The 22,998-nt window shown below is 39.0% G+C and overlaps 4 protein-coding genes across 8 annotated transcripts; 2 read left to right on the top strand and 2 right to left on the bottom strand.

Moving 5' to 3' along the window:
- Positions 1–280: 280 nt before the first annotated feature.
- LOC122090505 (importin subunit alpha-4-like) lies at positions 281–10,677 on the top strand. Its single transcript, XM_042660126.1, has 10 exons — positions 281–648; positions 2,736–2,832; positions 2,929–3,020; positions 3,148–3,279; positions 3,397–3,582; positions 3,795–3,958; positions 4,188–4,266; positions 7,226–7,354; positions 8,958–9,085; positions 10,088–10,677. Exons 1-10 carry the CDS (start codon positions 433–435, stop codon positions 10,467–10,469), a joined length of 1,605 nt encoding a protein of 534 aa, XP_042516060.1. The 5' UTR covers positions 281–432; the 3' UTR covers positions 10,470–10,677.
- A 579-nt stretch (positions 10,678–11,256) lies between these two features.
- On the bottom strand, positions 11,257–12,819 carry LOC122092378 (pentatricopeptide repeat-containing protein At4g02750-like). Its single transcript, XM_042662689.1, has one exon. It carries the CDS (start codon positions 12,817–12,819, stop codon positions 11,257–11,259), a length of 1,563 nt encoding a protein of 520 aa, XP_042518623.1.
- Positions 12,820–13,271: 452 nt separating this feature from the next.
- Positions 13,272–16,873, top strand: LOC122091419 (pentatricopeptide repeat-containing protein At3g48810). 5 transcript variants are annotated; one of them, XM_042661359.1, is made up of 3 exons: positions 13,272–15,552; positions 16,116–16,164; positions 16,289–16,873. In XM_042661359.1, the coding sequence occupies exon 1, from the start codon at positions 13,280–13,282 to the stop codon at positions 15,263–15,265; it is 1,986 nt and encodes a 661-aa protein (XP_042517293.1). In that variant the 5' UTR covers positions 13,272–13,279; the 3' UTR covers positions 15,266–15,552; positions 16,116–16,164; positions 16,289–16,873. The 5 variants fall into 5 exon arrangements, with proteins under 5 accessions (XP_042517293.1, XP_042517294.1, XP_042517292.1 ...); XM_042661360.1 differs by having other exon boundaries at positions 16,116–16,207; XM_042661358.1 differs by having other exon boundaries at positions 16,091–16,164.
- A 430-nt stretch (positions 16,874–17,303) lies between these two features.
- On the bottom strand, positions 17,304–22,900 carry LOC122091422 (long chain acyl-CoA synthetase 1-like). Its single transcript, XM_042661361.1, has 10 exons — positions 22,346–22,900; positions 22,117–22,204; positions 21,947–22,013; positions 21,782–21,857; positions 21,360–21,477; positions 19,781–20,026; positions 19,552–19,691; positions 19,264–19,446; positions 17,804–17,923; positions 17,304–17,689 (listed from the first exon to the last, which is right to left on the bottom strand). The coding sequence occupies exons 1-10, from the start codon at positions 22,454–22,456 to the stop codon at positions 17,642–17,644; spliced, it is 1,197 nt and encodes a 398-aa protein (XP_042517295.1). The 5' UTR covers positions 22,457–22,900; the 3' UTR covers positions 17,304–17,641.
- Positions 22,901–22,998: the final 98 nt, after the last annotated feature.

The following is a 22,998-nucleotide window of genomic DNA, read 5'->3' as shown; positions in this document are numbered from 1 at the left end:
GATAAGGGATCGAATTGGATAAATAGCTTCGGCTAGATTGTACAGATCGACCAATTACTGGTCTGGTTTCAGTTTAACCCGTAAAAAAAAGTAAAACTGACCAAACCGGACCAAACCGATCACGACACACTATGTGCGATTGTTGCAAGAGGGCACCACGGTAATAACACCCTCTGTGTAACTGTTACATGAGGGTACCACGGTAATTTCACGTAGCGAAATCGGCAGTAGAGAATGGGCGGGGTGGAAGAGATGGATTTTATATTCCTACTTCCAATTCATTCATCAATGATTGCTTCTCTGCTTTGGCTCCAAAATACCCATCGACACGCTTTCCTCTGTTGCTTCGCTTCTCTTCACTTCTCTCTCCAGGGGTTTCTCGCAAAAGCAGAGGGAAGCGAGGGGGCGAAGAAAAGAAGAGGTCGGTAAACAATGTCTCTTCGGCCAAATTCTCGAACAGAGGTTCGCAAGAAATCTTACAAGACGGGCGTCGATGCAGATGAAGCTCGGCGAAGAAGAGAAGACAATCTTGTCGAGATCAGAAAGAACAAACGAGAAGATAATCTGCTTAAGAAACGCCGCGAAGGGCAGCTTCTATCTCAGCAAGCAGTTGAACCTTCTCAATCTGCACAAGGGATCGAGAGAAGGGTACCGTTTTGTCTTTGAATATTCGACTTCTGTTACTTTACCCATTTTTGATTAATGTGTCTCCTTAACCTACCATATTTCTGATAATGCTTTATGGTTTTGCCTTTTTGTGTTTATTTTTGTTCCTCGATGCCACCCCTCCCCTTATTTTTACTATTTTTGTTTATAGTATTGTGGGGTAGGGTTTGGTTGATGAGATTGCATAGTTAGGAATTGAACATTTATGTATTAGTAGTACGAAATCTGTATTTGTGCTGCTACTTCGGTGATCTTATCATGCATCTGCATCGATGGACCTTTTAATGTTAATTTTCTTGTTTTGAGTAAATGGGAATGTTCGGCTGGACAAGTCACGACTTTGCATTTTCCCCCTGCTTTTGCATTTATGTCCCCTACATATGGCCAATTATTCAAGCTCTGAACCGGGATTGCTTGTTTAGTTCTAAAGCGTAGGGAGAGAAAGAGGCTCAACTTGCCAAGGAAGTAAGTATTTATAACCGTTGAAGTTTATGCCCGATACAGAACAAACTAATTTCTTTTTGCATGAAACTGACTGAGAAGGTTCCTTGAGTTGAGTGGACGGGAGACTTTAAGGTGGTTAAAAAAAGATGACATGGAGGCAAACATTTGTCTATCAGTCTATCTTTCAATTTAGTGGGGGCGTTTCTACCAAGATAAAAATAAAAATTAGTGGGGCATTTAATACTATGGTTAAGGTTCTGGTAATAAAATTGCTTCTAGGGGTAGATTTTCGCATGGTATATGAACAGACAGCTGATGTCATTTAGATTTTTCTGTGCATTGAAAATGAGTCTTCTTAGTTGATTGAAAGGACTTTTTTCTTAGAGATTTCAAAGTACATTTTTGTCTATCTTGGCATTCTGTGCTATTGTTCTGAAGCTTGTTCAATTGAGGGGAAACCTTTTCTGGTTCAGAACTTGGTACTTTTTCAAAGATTTTGCAAATTTAAGGGGTTGGGAAACTGTAGGCCGACTATGTATTATCGTTATGGGAAAAAGAATGCTACCTGGAATCAGCCCCTATGTCCTCTCACATGGGGCAGCGAATAACCACCACACCCCTCCCCTTGGATGCCCGTGTGTGTGCTTCCATTGGCTTCCGCATACAGGGGTCATGCAGCAAACCCCTTCCCTATTGTATTTGTTTCTGTCAGTGCAATTTTTTTGCGAAAGGCATCATCGAGTTTGGTCTTCTAAATGCATGGGGCATATATGATTTATGACAGTAAATCACATCTTATATACATAGTCGTAATTATTTTTGCAATTTCGTGGCATGGACACAACATGTACAACGATGTCCATATGCAGAGGATCTGGGTTGCAACTTAGTGTGGTCATAATTACAAGCATTACAGCATTTTTGCATGGTTAAAGGTTAAAATATTTATGCTTGAAACTTGAAGTTACTCGCATTGTAGTTGGGAAGCTAATGCAAAAATGCTTGTCATAAACATGCTACTAGCACAAGGCTTTTCTTCAATTCATAGAACATTTTCCTTATTAAATATTTTGTATTGCAAGTGTCACCGAAATCCTTAGATTGTTGTAGAAAGCAAAAATAGAAGGGAAAAGAAGAAGAAGAAGAAGAGCAGTGAACGGATTATAGAGAAGATTTTGCATAGAAGAAAAAGTGAAGTGAGCACCATAGCTCACACAAACATGTGCCAAAATTTTATTTCATCTCAACCTTACTGAAAGAAAAAATGAACACAGCTGGACCCACCATTAGCCTTTTTTTCATCAATAACCCGGAATTACAAGTTAATTCATGCCTCCCCCCGGGGGACTTAAGATGCTGTTCCATTACTAAAATGCCCTTATAACATCAGATCAGGCTTCATTCTTCACTCCCAATTGCATTATCGGGTCAATAAAAATTGCAATATGAATTTAACTTGTTTGCTTCAGAAGCCTTATCCTTGATTTAATATATATATGTACATATGTTTGAATCCTTACTTACAGCAAATGTTCCAAAAACCTGATTTTCTCATTTGGTCTCTGTTACTGCTGTTGGGTGTAAATAACCTAAGCAATCTTCTTTTTCTTTGTACTATCTAACAGTTGGAAAGTCTTCCTGTTATGGTACAAGGAGTATATTCTGACAATCCTGTTTCACAATTGGAAGCAACCACTCAATTCAGGAAGCTTCTATCGATTGGTAGGTGCAGGTTTTTCCGGCACTGAAATCTGCTAGACGCTTCATGTTCTTTGTTTATATTATTGAGTTAGTTGACATAGTTGATTACTTTTGCAGAACGCAGTCCTCCCATTGAGGAGGTAATCAATACTGGTGTTGTCCCTCGGTTTGTGGAATTTCTTGGAAGGAATGATTTGCCTCAATTGCAAGTATGGACTGTGTAGTTTCTTTTCTCTTCTTTTTTGTTTAAATAATGTGTAAAATATATTTACTTATGTACCGAGTAGCAAAGAACTTGTACTCCGTTGTTAAGTCTAGTTGACGCTTTTCTTGTAGTTTGAGGCAGCATGGGCATTGACCAATATTGCATCTGGGACGTCAGAGCATACTCGAGTTGTAATTGAGCAGGGTGCTGTCCCTAAGTTTGTGCAACTTCTTAGCTCTTCAAGTGATGATGTCCGAGAACAGGTTGATTTTGGCCGGATTTTTACTTTTCCTTTTGTTAATTGAGTTGTGTATACACGTACCCCTTTGTTGTGACTGTTGAAGACTTTTTCATACTCTTCCTTTCTGTTTATTTAACAGGCTGTATGGGCCTTGGGTAATGTAGCTGGTGACTCTCCAAGTTGTAGGGATCTTGTTTTGGGTCATGGTGCTCTCATGCCATTACTAGCTCAGCTAAATGAACATTCTAAACTATCCATGCTAAGAAATGCAACCTGGACTTTATCAAACTTCTGCCGTGGCAAGCCACCAGCCCCATTTGAACAGGTGAGACATCTATAAACTTCTGTTTGGATGCTGGGATAATTATCAATTGTTGTATTGTAGGTAACTAAATTGTCATGTTTCTATAGTCCATAGAGTGTGGAATGGTGAACGCTGTTCTTGAAGATGGTCTTATGTAGTTGGGAATTGGGGATATGGCTTGGTTTTGTCTCAGATTTGCAAATGTTGATTAGTTTTGTTTCGGCATGTATCAGGTGAAGCCTGCATTGCCAGCACTTCAGCACCTTATCCACTCAACTGATGATGAAGTTCTAACAGATGCATGTTGGGCCCTCTCATATCTTTCTGATGGCACAAATGACAAAATTCAGGCAGTGATTGAGGCAGGTGTTTGTCGACGTCTAGTGGAGCTTCTCCTGTAAGTTGCTACCTATGCACTTTCTTTATTGAAGATTATTTTCATTCATCACTTTTTTTTCTCCTATCTATAGTTTTCTAAATTACTCTCTTTTGATGATCACCAGAACATTTTGAAATACATGTATGAGGATTGCTGCACATGTCTTTCATTTTAGCTGGATTTTGTTTAGTTTTAGACATGGGATGCATTCCATTACTAATCTGACTAGTATTTATTTTTCCTCCAGTCATCCATCACCGACGGTTCTTATTCCCGCTCTTCGCACAATTGGAAACATCGTCACAGGAGACGATGCTCAGACACAGGTACATACAATAACTGTCCATGTTGCTATTACAGGATAGATGTTATTTTTATCTTCTGAATAAGTGACAATAAAGATTGAACTCTTATTGGGGAAGTTAAATGTTGCTTAATTTGTCTGGAAGTTGCTGATCTAAGTACATTTTTCTCTATGATTTTAAACTTCAACAAGGGTGCATAACAATATCTTGATGTCTATAGGAAATGCTGTTGATATCATTAGCAGATGCAAAAAATGTTGACAGGAGATCAATTGATTGATAGGCATGTGAATTTGAAATTTGACTGAAACTGCCCAAAGGGGCAAATGTATTGAGAGTTGCAGGAGGCTGACACTGAGTTTGTGTCCCACAATGGGGGTACATATTCTGGCTGGATAAGCCATACTAAAGGGTGCCTAAGTTTGGGGTATGTCTGGATTTGTCGGAATCTTTGATTTGTGGTTGTATTGAATTTTTTCCTTTAATTGATTGCATTCAGCATGAAAGTCGATACCTCTTGGCACTAAGTTTGCGTGAGCATATAAATCCAATTGCTATAGGTTTTATTGGTGAGACTGGAGAAGGTTAAATACCAATTTTAAATTATGGAGGGATGCTTTAAGCTTTATGGGTTTGAGGTGAGTGCAACTGAAAAAAGTAATGCAAAGAACGCAGTTTTTGTAAAAACAGGAGTAGACGTGGAGTTGTTAAGATTGCTAACCTAGTGATACCCCAAAGTATCCATTCTTAGTTTTCAACCATCAATAGGAGGGGGTATTAAAATGTTGTCTGTAGAATTAGAGCTGGGTGGATGAAGTGAAGAGGTGCTCTTGGTTGTTTTATGATTGATATATTGTACTGTAAGTATAGATAAGTTGTCTAACATGGTTGTCAGAGCAGCCATGCTTATACTGAGCTGCGTGTTTTATAATAAAGAATTGTTATATTTGCAAAATGGTTGTTATTAAAATTCTTTTCTTAAAAAATTGACTGATTGAGATGATGTTGAGATGGTTATTGATGTGGTGCATTGACCTAGGGTGCATAAAATAAAACCAATCTGAGAATTCATTTTCTGGTTGAGAAATAATGATCATGCTCTAATCAACTACACCGCTCTGATGGCCATGACTTGTAAGAATATATACTCAACCTGTGTGGTTGCTAGTTTTATTAGTTGTCTTGTTCTGAAGTGTAAATTTGTGATGTTAGATTGCTTTTAAATGTACATACAATGCTCCATCTATGGTGTGGACTTGTGGAATATTTGATTATATATTAGTTAAATGTATATGCATGAAAGCAAGATGGATTCGCAAGTTTATTACTCTCTTTTTTTTTTTTTTTTTTTTTTTTTAAGTTTTACAGTGGTTCTAGAAAATTGAACAAGAACCCTACAATCAATGATTTCATTTAAATTTAAGTATCTTGGTTGTAGTTTTTAAGTTTTAACTACTATTTAGAGGACTGGGAAAGAACTTACTGGACTATTTGTCTCCTTGAAGTTGGATCCCCAATTTTTAGATTGCTCCAAATTCTACTTGAGTATCCAAATCTGGGTCTGTCTCAGCAAAAACATCTCCGAACAAGGTTCTAGCACCATGCCAAATGTGTCCGAAAAGAAGAGCAAAGCAAAAGAAACATGCGCAAAAGTACTTTTAAGATTGGACAGGACAAAATAGCAGAGAGCTAGTCAAAGCTGTTGTTAGTTGATAAAATCTTAGGGTTTTATAGTGTTTATGTTTGGTTGATGAACCTTTACGTTTCATCTGAATCTTAACATTGCATCCTTCTCTATATCAATTTAATGATTCCTATTCCAGTCTTTTAATTTTATTTGTGAATCCTATGAGTCATTCCATTTTTTTTTTTTTTTTTTGTGATTCAAACTGAGTCATCTGGCTGGAGTTCCTAACCTTGTAAAAAGCTTTCTGGCCAATCCCCTCGCTAGGGTTATCTCTGTTCAATAGTTGGCCTTCTAAATTCTTTTAACCTTCTGAAGTTTTTTTATTATTTATCTGTTTTTTAAGACACTTGATGATTTTGATCATAAAAAACAAAAAACTTGATGATTTTGATCATAAAAAACAGGGCAGGCTTCTCTCTTTTTCTAATTTTTCTTTTTTGGTAATCTGAACTTGTTTATAATGTTTCCGTGTTATTTCTTTCTCCAAGTTGGGCTGGCAATATTGTGACTGACCTGCCCAACTGATTCTGCCCGATCTACTCTTAACCAGGTGTGGATGGGAATCTGTTCAAAATCCAGGTTGTTAAATTGTCTACCAATGTAAGTTGCAAGGGGTACATATGTGTCATGTACAACACACCCATGTGCAATATTGCTATTGAGTTGAGTTTAGTTAGTAGTCTTCTAGATAGATTCTAGATTGTGTTTCTTATTTCGTTTATATTTGGTTTCCTTTGTTGACTATAACTCTTTATTCTATATGGACAAAGGGTGAGGGATATTGCTCACCGATTCTGCTTTTCTTCTACGACAGAATTCTCTTCTTCTTTCATCGTTCTCTCTCCCTTCTTCTCAATCTTCCTTTGTGGTATTACTGGTTTATTACGCTTAATACTGTCACACAGGTTTTGAAAGACACTTGCTTATGAGCTTCAAGAGGGCCAGAAGCCCATGGCCACCACTCTTTGACCATCTTTAGAGAAAGCAGGAACATTTTTTGTGAGAAGCCAATGAAATCTTCTTCTTCTTATCAAGCGAGCAGTATTCTTAGTCCGTTGATGTCCTTATTGTTTTGAATTGCTTTCCTAGTTATAGTTTCTATAACTAACATTACATGTGCCTTTTCTTTTCCTCTTTTTGTGAGGGCCTTTATGGTTGGCGGGCATGTGGGGAATTTTCTTGCTAGTAATTTTTTTTTTTTCACATGTGATGTATGTGTTAGCAGGATTTGCTGTCTTATGTGATTTTTTATTTTCCAACACGGAAATGTTAACAGATGATGTATGTTTTCAGTTTGTAATTGAGAACCAAGTGCTCCCTTGCCTCTATCAACTTCTCACTCAAAACCATAAAAAAAGCATCAAGAAAGAAGCATGTTGGACAATCTCGAACATCACTGCTGGGAATAGAGGTCAGATACAGGTGAAGTTCTGACTGCTCGTTTTGCTTTTTAAAAACTCTTTATGTTTTGTGGTACCCAGAGAAAATTTCAATTGTATTTCTGGTTTTAGCCAATCATTAGCATCATGCAGGTAGTAAAAATATTGCAATAACTAGTCCCTACTGAGCAAGTAATTCATTTTATGAAGACTGTAAATGCTGATAGCTAGCTTACTACTGTGGCTTCTTGGTACAGGCAATGTGTATCTTGCTATCCAGAGTCTCCACATTCAGTTTCCTAGATTGAGCTCAGTTGGACATATTGCCTGATTGATTTGTTTTAGGTCATTACTTTACATTTTAAACTCTTGATGGCATAGATTGACACCTGACCAAGATGAGGAAGAGATGGTAACTAACATTGTTCAGAGAGTATCTGGGATTCACATCTACTGTATGTTTCCATGGTCTCTTCTGTCTTGGGGTGGAAATTTAATGCAACTTGGATGGTTGATTGATATTAGAGCCACCCTGTGTGTTTGGAACAGCCAAATAGCCCAACCCAACTTGATCTCTGTCCTGAGGCTATTCAACTAAAACTGAACCCTTGCCACAGTTCTTGGGCCCTAGCACAGTTTGGATCAGAGGATGGTTGGGTGTTGTTTGTTATGGTTAGCTTAAGTTTGAGACATTATCCAATAACTGAAGTTTAAAAAAAGTAATCTGCGAGTGATACAAACAATCACCCAGAAAAGAATCTGTTAGTCGAAACAATATTGGTTCTACCTGAAAGGGAAAAAAATGCTTGGTGGGAAAACCTAGTAACTCTGTCAATAAATTTATAGGCGTTTGACTAACTACTAAACTAAAAAAATGAAAAATTTCATTTTCATGGCCCCTCTAGAAATTACTTGTAAAATTGCAGCTACGGTTATTGGGGGGGGGGGGGGACTTATATGGCCCCATTAAGAGATCCTTGTCATGATGGTCCGCTGGCCTTATTGAGCCATGTGGAGGGTTCCTTTGGTCACTATTGAGTGGGAAGAAGATCCCCTCTTGGATTAGCCATGCATCAATTTTGAATGTTGTCTCTACCATATGACCCACCATGTTTGATATTTCACCCTAGTATTTCAATGATCTAACCAAAATTGCACCAAAAAATTACTAACGTTGGAATTTGCAACTTTTGTATATCCATGTGGGAAAATCGTATTAGGTTGAACTTTCCAGAGTGATAGTTGATGACATGGACATCCCCACAAAATTTGAACATCAGCGAAGCTGTCATATATCAGATATTTTGCCAAGTAGATGTGATGGAAAATGACATCTACATTTTATGAGGCACTTCAATCATCTATAAGCATCACTAGAAATTTCAATGCCACTTCAAATTCTCTCTTGTAAGAACCATTAGAAGATGTCAACTGTTTGTACATTTTCCCCATTTTTAGCAAGTCAACTATCTGTCATTTTGAATCGAGACTATACATACACAAAATGTCACTGCCTGGCTTGACCTAAGTTTTGGTTGCATCAGTTGGGTTTGGGTTAGCACTTACCACAACGAAGTTGTGCCCAAGATAACACTGATTATATTAGAAGCAGGATGCAAATTTGATTTTTTCTACTTGTGCAACAGGCTGTTATTGATGCCAACATTATCCTCCCTCTAGTTCAACTTCTTCAACATGCAGAATTTGACATCAAGAAAGAAGCTGCATGGGCTATTTCAAATGCTACCTCTGGGGGATCCCATGAGCAGATCCAGTATGTTTATCCTTTCTTTCCTACTTTGTTTTTTGTCTCCATTCTTAATTTCTCTGAACAATCATGTGCTATAGCTGAATATAGTTCCCTCTCTTATGGAAGACGAAAGATACTGGCCAGTAGGAATCAAAATTTGACCATCTTGCCATCTTCTTTGATTCTTGAGGTCTTGCCTGATATATTGTCTCTGGTCAACCAATGGATGTACTCATGTACATGGTGCATTTGGGAAGAGTAACCACATTCAGTGTCGGCAATCTGGGATTATCTTGATAACCAGATAGCATCCTTATTATCATTACCATTTGATCCATTGGAACCTTTTTGATCATTCACCATATTTTTCATGGGCTGTGTAAGACAATGCCCTAGATCAGGTGGTTCTGTGATCTTTCAAATGAGTTGTTCCTTGCCAGGAAATTGTTCATGTTTTGGCTTAATTGAAAGTTGTTTGACCATGTGCACCACATGTAAGCCCATTGGTTGGTAGATTGTGTTTAATGGGGTGTTGACATGAAAGATTTAGAATCTTTCAGGTTTGGCCTCTAATTGAACGTTGTTGTTTGACCATATGCACCACCATGTAAGTCCATTGGTTGATAAATTATGTTCATGGAGTGATGATGTGGAACTTAATTTCCCCATTCTCCAAATCTATTTACTTCATAATCTTGTGACATGGCGACATTCCTATTTACTAGCACTGCAATATCCTGGCAGACCCCAAGCGGTTGAGGTGAAGGTTTTATTTTAGTCGAGAATAGTTCATTCAGCAGACATTACTTTTGTTTTCTTGATTCACTTGTTAAATTATATAAGTTGAGACTGATGTAGGAAGATGGTAGGAAACTATGGCATTTTGGTACTTTATACTGCAAAAGTTGCTGGATCATCGTTGAAAATTATGGGAATAACAAGGATGTTCTGGTGACTAGTGCAGCTACTGCAACTACCACTTTTTGCTTAAGCTCTGAATGACTTAACCGTACTCTGTTGCTGCAGATATTTGGTGAACCAGGGCTGCATCAAGCCACTCTGTGATCTTCTCATCTGTCCAGATCCTAGGATTGTGACAGTTTGCCTCGAGGGACTAGAAAACATTTTAAAGGTGGGTGAAGCTGACAAAGAGATGGGGAAGAGTGATGCAGTCAATATCTATGCACAAATTATTGATGAATGCGAGGGGTTGGATAAGATTGAGAATCTCCAAAATCATGATAACAATGAGATATATGAGAAGGCTATGAAGATCTTGGAGAGATACTGGGTTGATGATGAAGAGGAAGAACAGAATATTCAAGATGGTGGAGAGGCTGGTCAACAAAACTTTGCTTTTGGAAATAACCAGCCAAACATTCCCTCTGGTGGTTTCAATTTTGGTTGAAGCAAGTTGGATGTAGTGTTTAATTGTCTATTTTTTAGGTGTCAAGTCTGTTGCAGGAAAATAACTGCATGAATCAGAATTTTTGGTCTCTCTTTAGGTGGATTCCTAATGGATGCTGACAAAGTTTCAAGTGTTTGAACTCGTGGTTTTCAACTCGACTTGTATGTTTTTTTGGTATTTGGATAAAGAAAATCAAGGTTCATGACAATCTATAAAGCCAATCAACATTCGTAATGGGATATTAATCAATGGTTGATGAGAACACCCTTGGACCACCTTGATCACCCGCATCCAGGTCCAGGGTCACATCTACCCAGAGTCAAAATGGTTCCACTAGCATTTCCTGGATCTGGCTCCGGCTCCTATCCAACCATTTACCTCCCAGCCATCTAACTGCTGGGACAACTTGGACACTGGATGCATGTCCAAGTCGTCCCAGCTATGGGAGGTAAATGGTTGTAATTGGAGAGATCTGGTAAATGGTTGGAATTGGAGAGATCTTTTTCCGCGTTTCCTTGCCCTATGTGGCTTCATTTCCCCCGCCCATGACTACCCATTAGTAGTTCTTGTTGTGATGGTGAATGATGTTAGCTGTAGTGAGAATAATGTGCAACACAATGAGAAAAGTAGAAAGAATTCTTCTGAACCCTTGATGCAGGTTTTTAATTTTTTTCCAAGATCAGTTTTTCTTGCGACAGCAATGAAGGTTTGTGGTACATCAGGTGGCTTATAACTGCTACAGGGCATCCGAAAGCAGAGAAGGCAAAGATTGCTATGTTTGTTTCTCTCATGTTAATTGAGACTCAAGCCAACTACCTGCGTTCTGCTTCTTGACGTGCATTTCCTTCATCATCTTCCTCAAACCAGTTACATTGCTCCATACTTCCCTCTCACCATGAATCTTGTATAAGACTGAGTAAACTGCAGGGTGATCCTTTTCCAGCTGGTACAGTCTATCTGCAGCAAACATGCCAAGTTCCAAACTTGAATGTAGGCCACAGGCTCCAAGCAGTGCACCCCATACTATCACGTCGGGCTCCATTGGCATGCCTTTGATCATCTTCTCTGCTTTATCTAGCTGCCCTGCCCTTCCAAAGAGATCAACCATGCAAGCATAATGCTCCAACCCTGCTTTGATACCATATTTTGTGTCCATGGACGCAAAGTGCTTCTCACCTTCTTCAACCAACCCTCCATGACTACATGCAGATAACACATTAACAAATGTTACGTAATCTGGCTCGACCCCATTGTTGAGCATTCTCTCAAATTCCTCCAGTGCTCTTGTTCCAAGTCCATGTCTAGCGTAACCACCTATGATAGAATTCCATGAGACTACGTTCTTATCCAGCATGGACTCGAAAGCGTAAGCTGCTGCTGTGATATCCCCACATTTTGCATACATGTCAACGAGTGAGCTTGACAAGATCACATCCACCAACAAACCTAACTTGAAAATGCTTAAATGTACTTGCTTGCCAATGAGCAGGGCTGAGCAACCTGCACAAGCACTGATCACACTAGAAAATGTGTAATGGTTTGGCCGACCACCTGATCTCCACATCGAAAGAAATACTTCTAGAGCCTCTACGAAGAGGCCATATTGCTCATACCCGCTGATCATTACCGTCCAGGAAACTACATTTCTTTCAGTCATTCTGTCGAACATGAAACGAGCTTCTTCCAGCATTTTATTGCTGATGTACCCTTTAACCAACGTTGTCCATGAAACCACGTTCCTATCAGGCATCAAATTGAAAGCGCTACGAGCCTCGGCTACAAAGCCCAAACTCATATAACCAGATATCATTGCGTTCCATGAGATCACATTCTTCACAGAGATATCCTCAAAGGCTCTACGCAAGGAGATCTTACACCCCAAACTCGCATAACCACCCATCAAAGCTGATCCAACGTAAACGCTCGAGTTGAAAGCTAAACAAACTACACAGGTGTGAAGCTGCAGGATCAAACATTTGGAATCCGTGTTCGTAATCGTACTAATTATTGTCGACAAAGTGAATTCGTTGGGTTTCTCTCCAATCCTTCCCATCTCTACAAAATATCGAACTGCATTTTCCGAATCATGGGTCCGTTGGAACCCCAGTAACATTGAATTCCACGTGACGGTATCTCTCTGGGGCATTCGATCGAACAATTCCTTAGCATATCGTAATCGATCGTGTTTCACACACCCAGCTATCATAGAATTCCAAGAAACGATGTCGTGATACTCAGGATTCTGATCGAAGAGCTTCCGAGCATCATCTAGAAGGCCGGTACGTATACACCTATTAATAATTTGATTCAGGCAAGTCGTTGAAGGAATCAAAATGTTGCGAGCACTCATAACCTGGGAGGTAAGAGCAGGCTCTGCTACACTTCTCAAGGGCAAGCTTTTGCTCAAGACTCTGGATCACTACTACACTTCTCAAGAGCTGGCTTTGCTCAAACTTAGAGCTATTTTTGGCGTCTTCCACCAAAAAAAATTATACCTTTTTAAAGACAAGTCAAAACAAACTGCAGTTTTCTATTAAGCATTCAACTGTAGTCTGTAGGCATCTTCCCATGGCACTTCATTGCTGATAATTTTCCTTGATACGGTTGAGATGAAAAGAGTAGAGTAACTCTCCAAATCTCGGCAATGGCGTAGAAGCAAGGATTCGTAGCAAATTTCCGCTGAATCAGTTTATCAATCGACTTACGGCAGCCGCTTCAAGTGCGAATTGTGTTTCCTTTCCATAATTTAGGGTTTATTCTATTCTGTTATATACGATTCGAAAGACAAGTTTCTGTTTTGGAGTGTTATCATGAATTTGAAAGACGGTTGCTCGTTACTCTTGAAAACCCAGAAGCCTATGTTACCTTTTATCCTCAATACTAGCCAAATTCTCCATCGTAAACCAGAATCTGTCCGGAATGGTACTCTGCTCAGAGAATCTGATGTTGTGAAGAGGTTGAAGCAAGAGAGAGACATCGCAGTGGCCTTAGAATACTTCAAGTCCATCACTAACTCTAAAATTTTCAAACACTCTCAGCTGACTTATCAAACTATGATCGAGAAGCTTGGGGGAGAGAAGCTCATGGATTGCGTTCAGTACCTCCTACAGCAAATGAAGTTAGAGGGTGTCAGCTGCTCGGAAGATGTATTCATCAACGTGATTGATTCTTACAGCAGAGCTGGGACAGCTGAGCAAGCTCTGAAAACATTCTATCGGATTCAAGATTTCGGTTGCAGACCGACTGTCAAAATCTACAATCATCTCTTAGATGCGCTGCTTAACGAGAACAGGTTTCAGATGATCAATCCTATTTACAATAACATGAAGAAAGATGGGATAGAGCCTAATGTCTTCACGTATAACATTCTTCTCAAGGCATTGTGCAAGAATAATCGTGTTGATGCTGCACACAAGTTGCTTGTTGAGATGTCAAACAAGGGCTGCCCTCCTGATGCTGTGAGCTACACTACCATTGTATCCACGCTCTGTAAGCTTGGGAAGGTGAGCCAAGCAAGGGAGCTTGCTACTGGATTCACCCCAGTTGTGCCTGTTTATAATGCTCTCATCAATGGGTTTTTCCGGGAACACAAAATTCAAGATGCTTTTCTCTTGGTAGATGAAATGTTGAATAGGGGAATTCACCCTAATGTCATCACATACACAACAATCATAAATGGTCTGTGTGATGTTGGGGATGTTGAGCTCTCTCTTGCTGTGCTTGCCCAAATGTTTGTTAGAGGATTTCTTCCGAATATTCATACTTTTACTTCTTTGCTGAAGGGGTTTTTCGTTCGAGGAGAAGTGTATGAAGCCCTCCAAGTGTGGAACTGGATTGTTAGAGAGGGATGTCAGCCCAATATTGTGGCATATAACACACTAATTCATGGTTTTTGCTCTAATGAGAATCCCTGGAGGGCTTTGTCTGTTGTCTATCTAATGGAGGAAAATGGTTGCCTTCCGAACGTGAGAACCTATGCTACTCTTATTGACTGCTTCTCAAAAGGTGGAGACCTGGAGGCTGCAACAGAGACCTGGAACAGGATGATAAACAGTGGTTGCCACCCGAATGTTGTGGTGTACACCTGCATGGTGGATGTCCTTTGTAAGCATTCCATGTTTAACCAAGCGCAGTGCCTCATTGAGAGAATGTCACTGGAAAATTGCCAGCCGAATACAGTAACCTTTAATGTATTTATCAAAGGACTCTGTCGCAATGGAAGAGTACCTTGGGCAATGAAGGTGTTTGATGAAATGGAAAGACAAGGGTGTTTTCCTAATACCTCGACCTACAATGACCTTCTAGATGGTCTCTACAAAGAAGGAAATGTCAGAGAAGCCTCTATGCTTGTTGAGGAGATGTCGAGAAAGGATATCGAGATGAACCTAGCGACTTATAACACTATTATCAATGGACTTTGTTGTGTTGGTGTAGTGGAGGAGTTACTGCAGGTCTTGGGGAAGATGGTGGTCAAGGGAATCAAGCCCAACTCAGTCACATTTAACATAATCATCCATGGTTATTGCAAGAGAGGTCAGGTTGAGACTGCTGTTAAACTAATGGGTAGAATGATTGCAGAAGGTTGCTGCCCAAACTTAGTTACATACACTAGTGTGATACATGGTCTTTGTGAATGGTTTAGTTTAGAAGAAGCCATGGTTTTTCTTAAGATGATGATGGACGAAGGCATTTCCCCTAATGTTGCCACATGGAATGTTTTGGTGAGCTGCTATTTCAGAAAGACTGGGTCCTTGAGGTCAATCCACTTGCTAGAAGATGTCTTGGGTACTGGCTAGGACACGAGGACTTCTAGCATTGTTAGCATTCTTTGGTGAAGATCAGTGTGATTTTAGGAATTGTAACCTGAGTCCTTGGAATGACACTTGTTTGTGAGGAAGCTACTGAATGGTAACGATCAGTCACCTCTCACAGTTGGCCCCCAGATATGGCTGGGAGAAGTTGAGATAACAGAGGGGAAACAAGATTTCATGGTTTGTTTGCTTGATGCAACATTTATGACTTGTTGCTTGGTGTGCAATACAGTAAGGACTCTAGTAATTTTGGTGAGAATTTTCAGCTACAGGTAGGGGTAATGAATTTTCACTTTCATCATTTATGTAATACATTATGAGGATTGAGTGCTTATGGGAAGGGTTTCATCGGTAATCAAGTAACTTGCCGAGTATATTTTATACTTTTAGCTTAAGCTACTTAATGGTCTCTTGATTTTTCCTTTGAACATTCATCACATGTAACTATGGTTTCCACAGGAACATAGAAGATTGGAGGCTTAGGTTGATATAGTTTGTTGTTTGAGGCATATAACATGTTGGGTACATCAGTGGCCGTAGCCCAGCAGCACTCGCTCATTGCAAGAAACTCTTCAGAAACTATCAAACTGTTGTCATAAATGAGAGACCCACTTCTGTTGCTTTCTGCTTGGAGTTGTGGGTTTGGGAGTGAGTTATATTGTTTATACAAGGCAGGGATCTCGGTAGATGGGGCGTACGAGGCTCCTGTCACTGCGGGGTCTGGGGAGGGTCGGTAGATGGCTTAGGATTATCTAGCTTCTTTTTCTGATGACCTTAAATCTAATTTCCCTTTTTCTTCTCTGCAAACAGAAGCCAATTTATTGTTATTTGGCAGGTCTTGACGGGACCTGGGTGCCAATATATCTTCCAAGCAGTGTATGGAGGTAAGAATCTTGCAAGTTCATGGAAGGATGGTAGAATTAGAACGTAGGTAGCCGACCTTATTCTGTTGTGTCATGAGTAATTCTAATGTTCTTGGTCGTTTATGAAATTCTTTCTTATTTTTAGAAGCATGAAGTGTTAGATGCTGGGGAGCTTCTGGAGATGGAGAGTTCAAGCACAGAAGAAGATTTGCGTTGGTACACTCACTAGTTCAAGATGACTGAGGCTCTGGAAACAAAAGAGACAAAAGTATAAGAATCGAGATGGAGAGGTAGAAAATGAGTGGCCTTATTATTAGCACATGGGATTGTGCACAGGGCCGCAGACAACCATTGGTTTTGAAGCCACATGAGGCAGGGTAGTGGCAGCAGGAGTACAAACCGTTCCTTCAGACGTCGAGGTTGAGTTCAGAGACACTGAACTTCAAAGCATTGAGGTGTGTCATGTGTGGCTATAATTTGTATGCTGACCATATTTCTGAGTTAAGGGGGCAACTGGTTTTGCATTGCTGCTCTAGGATAAGTTTTAGTGGGCATTGCTCTTCTCTATTGATTTCTCATGTATTAATCTTTCTTCTTGGTATATTAATGTTAAATTGTATTATCATAGTTTGTGATCCCAATAACCCTTTAATGTTTCCATTGTTGGAAACTGAAACATGAAATAATATCATGGAAAGGAGAGTGGTGGTTTGAGCCATTCATTTAATCATGGACTGCTCCAACTAGCATGAAGATAGATATAGTCCAAGCTCTGTGCTCAGCAGATATATATATATATATATATATATATGGGTCAAGGTTAAGCATGGTACTTGGAAAATCTGTGGTCCTTAGAGGTTCATTCATGCTTGTCAAGGCCAGTTGGACCCTTCCAGAGTTTTCTCAAAGACGAGATAAATTTGAGTTCAGGCATACCCCTTCTAGGTTATGGTTCTGCAAGAGTGAAAATAGCCAATGGGTCCATTTGTTTAGAGTTTGAGTGAAAATAACAAAATGCAAGATAGACCAAGAAGATGTGTGGGAAAACAAAAATGTGACTTGAGAGAGGTCACACACTCAATTTTGTGTGGTTGTGCTGGGAAAACTTACCTTTTTCTAGTTGTGCCCACAAAGTCATGGGGCACATTTGTGTGGAACACTTATCCAAAGCATCACTTGGATGACTTTTCCTTTCCCTGAGAAGACAATCAAATACATATTCCAACATTCCTGAAAAGACAATCAAATACATATTCCAACATTTTTGGGAATGTCTTCCCTTCCATTCTTTCTAGGATAACAACAAAACCAAGCTTAAGGTTGGCCCGAGGAAAGCAAGTAGAGCAAAAACACAACAAAGCGAACCCAGTGAATAATAGTTTGTACAAAGCTAGATATCACAGTTGACAGATTTCCTTCCATACTCGGGTAGTAGTGCAACTATTTACATCATCATCAGTATGCAGCATAATCCAATGGTGCACGACACTTCAAGGGCTTAAAATATCCTGCCTGTCAGGCTTTGGTAGATTTTATCAATTTCAACCTGCACAACATTTTAACAAGTTTTGTCAGATACTTGGGGAGTTTTACTTTTATGCCAAGAAGATTTTTTTTTTTTTTGGGGGGGTGTGGGGGTGGGAGGGATTAGCTAATTCACCTGATAGCGTTTCAGAAGTCGATCCCTTCTCTTCTTCATAGTTGGAGTCACCAATTCCTTTTGAACATCTAAGGGTTCATGATCCAGAATAATTCCTTTGATATATTCGAAATGTCTCAGCTGGTTTGAGACAAAGCCAAAGCAGATTTTGTAAGCATAGCATAAATCCAAGATTAATTTCCAACTGATGCTAGAGAGAACATGAAACTGCCCCTTTTTGCCTTCATTATTTGTTGTAATTTTTGTCTTTTATATCAATGGCATAGTGGTCAATACCACATGCTCGTAACTTATTGTTTTTAAAATTTTATGTTTTCATAATAAAACAGTAGCTTGGGATTATTTTATTCTGTTGTAAATTATTATGTAAAATTATTATACTAACATTTGTTTTGTAGCGCATGTGTCATAGTCCACAAATAAGTCTTCTATTTTTTTTTTCCTTGTGTATTATTTAATTTATTTTTATTTTCTATATTAGAAAATTATGTGTTTATTCATTTCATATTGCAGTTTGAATATTCATTATTTCATAAAAATATCAAATAAATGGGAAGACCACTTTAACCGGGTGGATCAAGGTGCCTAAGACCTTTCTTGGTCTACAATCTGACCCGAATCCAATCTTTGGTTGGACCAGTTTGAATGGAGTCATGTGTTTAATGACGTTCTAGATCCTAATCTAGGTGGTGACTCCCCATTTCTCCTCTCTCAAGATGAGGGTATCCCCCAAGACCCTGTGTTCTCATAACTGCCAAATCTTTACCCGAAAAAGTAATAAACAAGAACAACGCAGAAATTGAAGCAGAAAATTAGCTATTTAAGGATCCCAAGCATTTGAGAGAGATTATTTGGGTAATTTGAGAGATTCATTCACCCTTCCCTTTAATGTCCTTTTCTATCTATATAGCAAATTCCCTTTTCCTTAAACCTATCACATTTTCCAATTCAAATCCAAGTGTTTTGGATGAAAGTGAAGTAAAACTCAATTACTAGTGATAAGAACAGTTTCCATTTTATTTTTGTTCTAATTTCATTTCCCTTCACTTTATTTCCAACCAGCTGGAGATTTAATGAAACCTTTCTTGGTAATTGCCTATTCAAAAAAAAAAAAAAAAAAGAAGCATCCAGTTGTGGAGCTATGACTGATGCAATAGGTACTTGTTGAACTTTGTATCAAAGCTTTGAACTCCACATTGCAGTTGGTCATAATTTCACTTCCCATAGGAGTTCCTTTCTTTATTTTTTCTTTCTTGTTGGCTCTCAAGGTTGACACAATGAAATAGAAATCCCTCAAACCTCGAATTCCTTAGGATTATATGAAGGTAAAGAAGAAAGGATGCAATGTGGAACAAAGGATCCTATTGCTGAAAAGAAAATTAGCCAATAATTGGGAATTCACATCGAAAGCAAGGAAGATCTAAGAAACCAGATAAATACACCAAGTAGGAAACCATTACCTTGTTTCTATTGGCTACAGTCTTGAGCTCGAGGAGAATATAATTTCGTAGCTGGTCAAGTGAACAAAGTTCAGAAAAGGAACCTGTGTGGCCATTCAAGTCTGCCCACTTCTTTGTGTTATTTTCATTTGGTATGACCACTGCTACCAGCGTTGACTTAGCGCTGTTCCCGTATACCCAAATCTTAAATAAAGGACCAGTTAACAACTTAGAATGCTAAGTAGTTATTAATGACAGAAAAATGGAAACTTTTAAGCCATAACCCTTATTAACAAGGAGAATACTCACATCATCAATGACGGGGGCAGAACTATAGACTTTTTCTAGATATTCAACAGCAACATACTCTCCTTGAGAGAGTTTGAAAATATTCTTCTTTCTATCAATAATCTTTAAAGCTCCATTGGGAAGAAGCTCACCTATATCCCCTGAGCAAACAAAGGAGCAGATCAGAAATGAAACACCATAAAATTTCATATAAAAAGCTACAGCCTTCCTGAAAATGACAATGTTCAACCTGTGTGAAACCACCCGTCTTTAAAGGATTCTTTTGTCAGATCAGGAGCTTTGTGGTATCCAGCGAAAACTGTCTTCCCTCTGATACATATCTCACCACAAGGAGGATTCCCGAGTGGGTTGTACCCCATCTCTGGAACCTCCTCAAGTCGTATCTCACTGTATACTGAAGGAACACCTACAGCTCCAAGCATTGACATCTCATCTGGAAAGCCAACCGTTGCCAAGCCACATGTCTCTGTCAAACCTGAATGAATCACAAGTATGAGCAAGCCAAGTACATGTATAGTCATACTCAATTAGAGTAGAATAAAGCATTATCCAAGCAAGGAAATACATGATTACTAGGTGAAGCAAATAGATTTCAGTGGTCTTAAGAATCTTCCAGTTGGAAGCTAAGTCATCAACGCAAATGAATAATGCCAAGTGATAGGATAACCACTTTGACAAGCATTATTTTGACTAAGAAATCAGCAGTTTGTGTTAGGACAATATCCAATACTTGGCCGGTTAAGACAAGATTATATCTTAATGGCCCACCATTTTGAGCCACATGGAGGGCTGATCTGGAAAACCCACCCTTGGATGGGTAGTATAACCCTTGGATTAGCTACCCGTCAAATTTCAAGACCTTGACCATATGTCCCATGTATTGAACTTTTAACCTTGTACTTTTTTAATCCAAATTGCAAAGTTAGATTTTCAACAAATCTTTAAAGCTTTATATTTCCAAAAGGGAATTTGTGCTTCGGCTGAAATTTTTAGCCAGTGGATAGATGGTGGCATGAACATGTCCACTAACTTAAGCCTACCTGAGCTACTACGTTGCAGATACTTAGGGCCGTTTGGAGAAGCTTGTTTCAATGGCTCTGAGGAAACTTTAGGCCTTGGTATTATGAGGATGAATTCTGATAGATGATGGATAGCTAATGTGAAATTACGAACATGGCAACTGGACTTGGCTAATCCCTAATGTCCTGCATTTTGAAGTCTGATTTAGCTCAATCACCCCTCCACATGACTGACATAGGGGAGGCTCCCTGATTACTATTTCATACACAATGATGAGCACATCGGGGTGTATTTTGACATATACATACTCGAGAAACAAATGATGATTGTCTGGGACTTATTTACCAATACCCGTCGATACTTTTCCCTTCACATAATTGTGCACACAGGGAAAATCTCAGCAACAAGAAGATCTGGACCATCTGGTATATGAGTGATGCGTCAAAATGAAGATATATTACACTTTGGTTTGACATTCTCAAAATGTGCCCATTGCCCAACCTGGAGTTAACTTAAGAGTAACCAAGAGTTGTTTTAGTAACAACAGAGAAAATATCAGGTATAGTTGATGAATGTTGCTACTTCTATTGTTGGAAGAGGAAGAGTTTCAGAATAAAGCTGAAGAAACTCTTGACACATTCAAGCACTTGGAAATCCCAGTACACAAAAATACACAACCTTCCACTGCTCTGAAAGTGAACTATCTACATAAAGTATCTCAATCAAATCTGCTGGTATTGTTTTTATCGTGAAAAATTTCAAATGCAATAAGAAGAAAAGAAATTTACCATAGCCCTGGACAACAAAGGCACAAGTAGTGACACGCAAAAATTCTTCCATCTCAGTGCTCAAGGGCGCACCTCCAGATACTACTAGTCGAACCCGGCCACCTAACCCCGCCTTAACCTATGCATTAAACAGAACAGATAGCCAAGTCATCTTTCAACAGAGATATGTGCGTAGAATTTCCAGGAAAATATAATTTTGGTGAAAAATCAAATAATCAATGCACACATACTGGAATGGTCCTATGTGCTCTAAGATCGCCAACAATTGCAGACAGTTTAATTAGTGTCAGTTGCAATTTTTACAGTGTTGGAAGCACCATATCTTTTGTTATGGTGGCTTGTGAGCAACCATCTCCCATGATTTTAGTCTTTTGAGGAGAAAGAACTCCAAAACAAAAGCATAAGAGAATGATAGAAGGTACCTTCCTAAAAGCTAGTAAGTCCGCCAGCGGTGATGCATATTTCTGTTTATACCCTAAATTAATCCATGCAAGTTTGCTGGAAAAGAAAAAAAAGGGAACCATATTACAGTTATCGCAGTTAGTCTACTACTAGAAAATAAATATTAAGAGGTATAGCAACTTTACTATCTGTAGAGGATGCCAAAAATCTTCTGCTTTAAAGGACTAAGTGCTTCTATAGTCTTCATTGCACCTGAAACCCAGACATGCTGAACCACTATGTAAGCAAGTCCGTACCAATCCAAATCAATAAAATTAAATGGCATATAACAGATATCCAAATGGGTTTCCCATGCCTTCATGAACTCTTTCGAAAACTCGAGGAACACCAGCGAAAAATGTGGGCTTCAGCTCCATCAAATCATCCTTCAAGGCACTAAGATCCTTCAAATAATAGATAAAGTCAACGCAATTTTTAGAACAGAAGTTCCCTTACCTAATAGAGAATGAATTAGATGAGAGATAATTAAGGGTTCTAGCTTTTTGAAGTTCAACTAAGACGGTAGAGAAGTTCAAGCAGCATACCCCGTGGTAAAATCCGACAGAAGCTCCCTTGTGGAAAAAATATTCCTCAATTATGCGATCAAGGACATGAGCAAGGGGAAGGAAAGAAAGATAAACATCATCCACCGTCATCTATTCACCCAAACACATGAAAATATCAGGATAACAGATGAAAGCAAAAAATCAAATCGAGAAGAGAATCTAAATTTCCCAGTAAGTAGACTACTCTGGCAGTGGGTTGAAGAAAGACACCATCGAATATGTCTTGCACTGGAGATATTTACATACCATATAGAGAAAGCATAACCATCCTAACTATGACCCTATTTGTACACTATTGAAAAGGAAACATGGTACAGTCCAGATAAAAAGTCCATAATTTTGAGAGTTAGAAGCATTCAATCAGGATCATTTTGATGAATGAGATTGTTGGGTTGAAGCCATCAAATCTAAGCAGGACACCTTGTCTGTTTCCCATGCATTCTGCTATTATGTTGGTAGACCACTTTGACGGTGGAAAAAACCAGTCGGATCATTGAGAATTATCCATTAATGATTCCATACCAAGAGATTCTGGATACAGCTCTGAGAAAAACTCATATAGCACTCAAGAAAGACACCATGTTACATTAGCTAAAATATATGACAGGTTCATCCCTTAATTTTACCTTGTC

This window comes from Macadamia integrifolia, chromosome 10, assembly GCF_013358625.1.
Source record: "Macadamia integrifolia cultivar HAES 741 chromosome 10, SCU_Mint_v3, whole genome shotgun sequence".
Taxonomy (NCBI): domain Eukaryota; kingdom Viridiplantae; phylum Streptophyta; class Magnoliopsida; order Proteales; family Proteaceae; genus Macadamia; species Macadamia integrifolia.
The sequence above is the reverse complement of the archived record's forward strand: the minus strand, read 5'-3'. Positions and strand labels throughout refer to the sequence as shown.